General features: G+C 54.2%; 1 protein-coding gene across 1 annotated transcript; it reads left to right on the top strand.

The window, feature by feature from the left end:
• Positions 1–468: 468 nt before the first annotated feature.
• On the top strand, positions 469–1030 carry Pmar_PMAR026430 (hypothetical protein; the record flags this gene model as incomplete). Its single annotated transcript, XM_002766033.1, has 1 exon — positions 469–1030. A coding segment is annotated over one exon (562 nt), but the record flags the coding sequence as incomplete, so codon positions are not given.
• Positions 1031–1224: the final 194 nt, after the last annotated feature.

Here is a 1224-nt window from a genome sequence, read left to right as displayed (position 1 = left end):
ATACTTAAAGTCGATGGTGACGTTAAGAGTGAGAGGGAACCATCGAGGTCGGTTCGACTTGAATGATGAACCCCTTGACTAACCCTTCTTATGTAACCTCATCGTGTCTGGGTCGGGAATACTCAACGAGGATTGACCGCCTCCAACAGTTGACTCTTGGTAGGCTGTTAGTATATGCCAGGCTTAGCGGTCTCGAGATATCGGCCATTGACGGGCATCGAAGGGAGAGAGAAGCGCATCGTGGAAGTGGAACGGCGGAATGATACCGACGCGGTGAGAAGAAACGCCGCGGTAAGATATCTCGTCGTTTCCGGGTGAGGGAGTCGCCTACTTCGCGATGCTATAAATGATATTGAATCGGGTCCACCCGGTTCCTGTTCCGAATGATCAGCTCTGGCCGTCGCCGCTGATAGTACCACTCTCGCGCTAGATGCTTTCATACTCTTCAGTTACACATTTCAAGGTACCATGTTCGTCACTGTGTACCTGCTTTCTGCTACCGCAGTTGCAACCTCGCGTCAGCTACAAGGAACTTCGCCTGTTGCTCCTATTACAACATCTACTACTGTTTCGACTGTACCACCTGTTGATGCTGCTACCTTGCAGAACACCTGCGACGTCTACTGCCAGGGACTTAACGGAGGTGATTCTTACTGTAAACTGGATTTGAGCCCACCCACTTGCCAAGGGGGTGATCAGCCTTGTGGCACTATTGCTATCTGCGGCCCTTCTGTAACGGTGATACCGACTGATGCGGTCCCCACTGGTGATGGAACGTACGAGCCAGCGTGTGACACTATGTGTCAGAGTCTCAACGATGAGGCTTCGTACTGCAAGTGGTGGCTCCCTCGCCCTACTTGTCTCGGTGGTGATCAGCCGTGTGGGGATCAAACTGTGTGCACCTCGCAGACGTGGCCTCCTGCCCCGACGCCGACACTTCCTTTCGAGGCCCACCCTTACGAGTCCGTCCCTTGCAATTCCTACTGTGTTGGTCTCAACGGACCATCTTCCTTCTGCAAGTGGTGGAAGAGTGAGCCTTCCTGCTACGGTGGGGATCAGTCCTGTGGCCCATCAGATTGCCCTACCGGCACCCCTGCCCCCACTGGAGGTCCTCCTGACTCTCATGCCGGCCCCAGTCCCAATTGTGACGCCTATTGTGCCGCTTTCTACACTGGTCTCTCCGGTGATCGCATGTCGTACTGCAAGTGGTGGCTCTACGTACCG

Source organism: Perkinsus marinus (genome assembly GCF_000006405.1).
Source record: "Perkinsus marinus ATCC 50983 genomic scaffold scf_1104296973826, whole genome shotgun sequence".
Classification (NCBI taxonomy): Eukaryota; Perkinsozoa; order Perkinsida; family Perkinsidae; genus Perkinsus; species Perkinsus marinus.
The sequence above is the reverse complement of the archived record's forward strand: the minus strand, read 5'-3'. Positions and strand labels throughout refer to the sequence as shown.